We start from the raw sequence: 2,771 nt of genomic DNA on the forward strand, positions 1-2,771 counted from the left end.
CACCGGCCAAAAGCATGACACGACAAAGAGAAAGAGGAGAGATCTCTTTGTGTGCGTGCTGCATCCACTAGAGATACGATGGCGCCAAATCAAGCTCACCCAGCACCCTTTTGAAAGGAATTTTAACGCAACTGATGTGCACGTCCCAGCCCCAGCACCAGCAGGCAGCAACAAGAGAAAGGAAACCACGCGAGAGAAAAGCAATTAGTCCACGAAGATGGTTCCTGATTGATCTCCATGATACCATGCTACCAAAACTAACCTATTTGATGATGCCTCTCTCTCTCTCTCTCTCTCTCTCTCTCTCTGCTTTCTGTCTTTCTCTCTCACCAAACCTTGCCTTGCTTTCCCTCTTTTGCTCTCCTCCCGTGGGCCGTGGCTATAAGACACGCCGAGCCAAGAACGCAACTCCATTCTACATCTTTCTTTCTTTCTCCTCCTCGTCAAACCCTCTGTGCCCTCCGTAGTGTTCGTATCAATCTCCAGCTCCGGCTCCGATGAAGGTCCGACGCGGCGGCGCCGGCTTCCCCTTCTCCATCGGCTGCATGTCGCAGTCCACCGTAGCCGTCGCTGACCCGCTCCACAAGAAGCCGCAGCCGCCACAGCCAGGAAAGCAGGCCGACAACCCCTCCTCCACCACCACAACCATGGCGGCCACCACACAGGGTAAGTAACTAGTCTCTGAGCATACATAATTCGTATCACGATCCGCTGCCACAGGCACTACATACGTACTAACAGCAGCAACCAATCGGTGGTCCATTTCAGACAGAGGCGCCGGAGAAGAAAGCGGCGAGGACAAGGCCAAGGCCGCGGCGGCGTCCGGGATCGTCACGGCGGGGGTGCAGCGGCTGCTCAAGGGAATCAAGACCTTCTTCGCGGCGTACGACAGTGAGGAAGAAGATGAAGAGGAGAGGGAGATCGTGATCGGGTACCCCACGGACGTGCAGCACGTCGGGCACATCGGCTGGGACGGGATCAACAAGGTGGGCGGCATGGGCGTGGGCATGGTCGGCGCCTTCTCCCTGCCATCCTCCCTCTCCCGCCGCCAGCTCGACATCGCCATGGACCCCGGCGCCGCCACCACCACCTGCATCAACTGATCCATAATTCTCCATTGCCATGCATCGTAATCTACCTCACTCAGCTCGAGCGACCAACCGCTCTGCCCAAGACTGACTGAGGCCCAAGACTGTGTAGCACCCAGCCAGCCAGAGAAGCCCAAGATGGAGACGGAGGCCGACGGAGTGAGCTTTGCTGTAGACCGGTGTGTGACAAGGCGACACTTGTGTTGTGAGAGCAGGCATGGGCATGGCTGGCAGCTGTAGATAGTGTCGATCCGGACGAGTGCCGTCGTCGCCGGAGAAGAAGAGAATATATTCGTGGCTGTACTTACTCGCCGTGACACCCCCGATCCTGCAACAGTGGGGTCACCAGCTATCCTTGCTGATGCTGCACAATTATGATCTGGTTGGTGAGACGCACACAAAATCTGCTGCTGCTTCTTGTTCCCAGAGTTGGCACGTTACCTTTGACCTGTGCTTGTATAACTCTCCTTTTAGTCTTAGATAGATGATGAATTGATGATGGTGTTTTGCTGAGGTTTGTAACAAATTGGTGTTCGCGTCGCCGCATGGTTCTCCGTCCGTTCACAAATATAAGATGTTTTGGATATTTTAATATAAACTATATACGAACTGAAATGAGTGAACAAACATACTATCTTCGGAACCCTTTTTGTGACTAAATTTATATTAAGAAATACCAACAACAGTAGCAAATATAAATACTATGAAACCACATTTCATAATGAATCTAACAATATTGATTTGACATCGTGAATGTTATTACCTTTTTTTTTATAGAAGTTGGGTCAAAGTATAGATAGTTTGACTTCGGATAAAACTTATATGCAAATTAAAAAGGACCCGAGGGAGTAAGTTGAGGTCTGGCAAAGTGTGGCAAGTTGTGGCCTGAAACCAAACAGCCCCTAAGTCACCAACGCCAAGAAGTATCGAGCACTGCAAACCGTCTGATTGGAGATGAACATTGACACGGCAGTTGGCCACTAAGAAACGGTAAGTGCGTGCGAGTGAAGAGTAAAAATGTTTGTTTCTTAGAAATTATTCAGAGTTTGAAGTTTCACGCCCGACATTAGGGCAGTAACACCGTCTCATGCATAGAGGTGTAATTGAGAAGAGAAAAAAAATCATCCTTCAAATAGTTTTTCTATTTGCGGACAATTTATGCGCCGCATAGTAGTACCATATAACTTGAGGCCTTGGCCGACATGTCGTATGAATTTTGATCTACTCCCTCCGTCCTACCCCACAATGTAAGACGTTTTTGCAAGCGGCGGAGGGAGTACTTTCCTCACGCAAAGGACGTGATAAACCGCATCACGGACATCATGAAGTGTTGCAGCATATATGTGGATGTTTTCGCAAAAGGAAAAAAAACCATATATGTGGATGGATGGAAGTGGAAGTGTGTACTTGAAACGGCTCCTGTGGCTTGCGTGTCTGCGCACACGCACACACAATGGAAGCAAGGAAGAAAGGAGGGAGGAAGGAAGTGGTGGCGGTGGTTACTCACTGAATGTCATGTCACCCGTGCAACGCAACACAATGATGGGGGTGGTGGTGTATGCAATGTACGTGTTGATCCCCCACCACAACCACCGCTGCAGCGTGCGTGCGTGCGTGCAGGCATATAGGGAAATCGTTGTTGTTGTTGCTGCTGCTGCTGCTGACGACGTACACATCAAGCTT

At 50.3% G+C, this 2,771-nt stretch overlaps 1 protein-coding gene across 1 annotated transcript; it reads left to right on the forward strand.

The window, feature by feature from the left end:
• Positions 1-337: 337 nt before the first annotated feature.
• LOC125554383 (CRIB domain-containing protein RIC4-like) lies at positions 338-1,674 on the forward strand. The gene is made up of 2 exons (XM_048717952.1): positions 338-666; positions 769-1,674. Exons 1-2 carry the CDS (start codon positions 498-500, stop codon positions 1,101-1,103), a joined length of 504 nt encoding a protein of 167 aa, XP_048573909.1. The 5' UTR covers positions 338-497; the 3' UTR covers positions 1,104-1,674.
• The last annotated feature ends 1,097 nt before the right edge of the window (positions 1,675-2,771 follow it).

This window comes from Triticum urartu, chromosome 4 (assembly GCF_003073215.2).
Source record: "Triticum urartu cultivar G1812 chromosome 4, Tu2.1, whole genome shotgun sequence".
Classification (NCBI taxonomy): domain Eukaryota; kingdom Viridiplantae; phylum Streptophyta; class Magnoliopsida; order Poales; family Poaceae; genus Triticum; species Triticum urartu.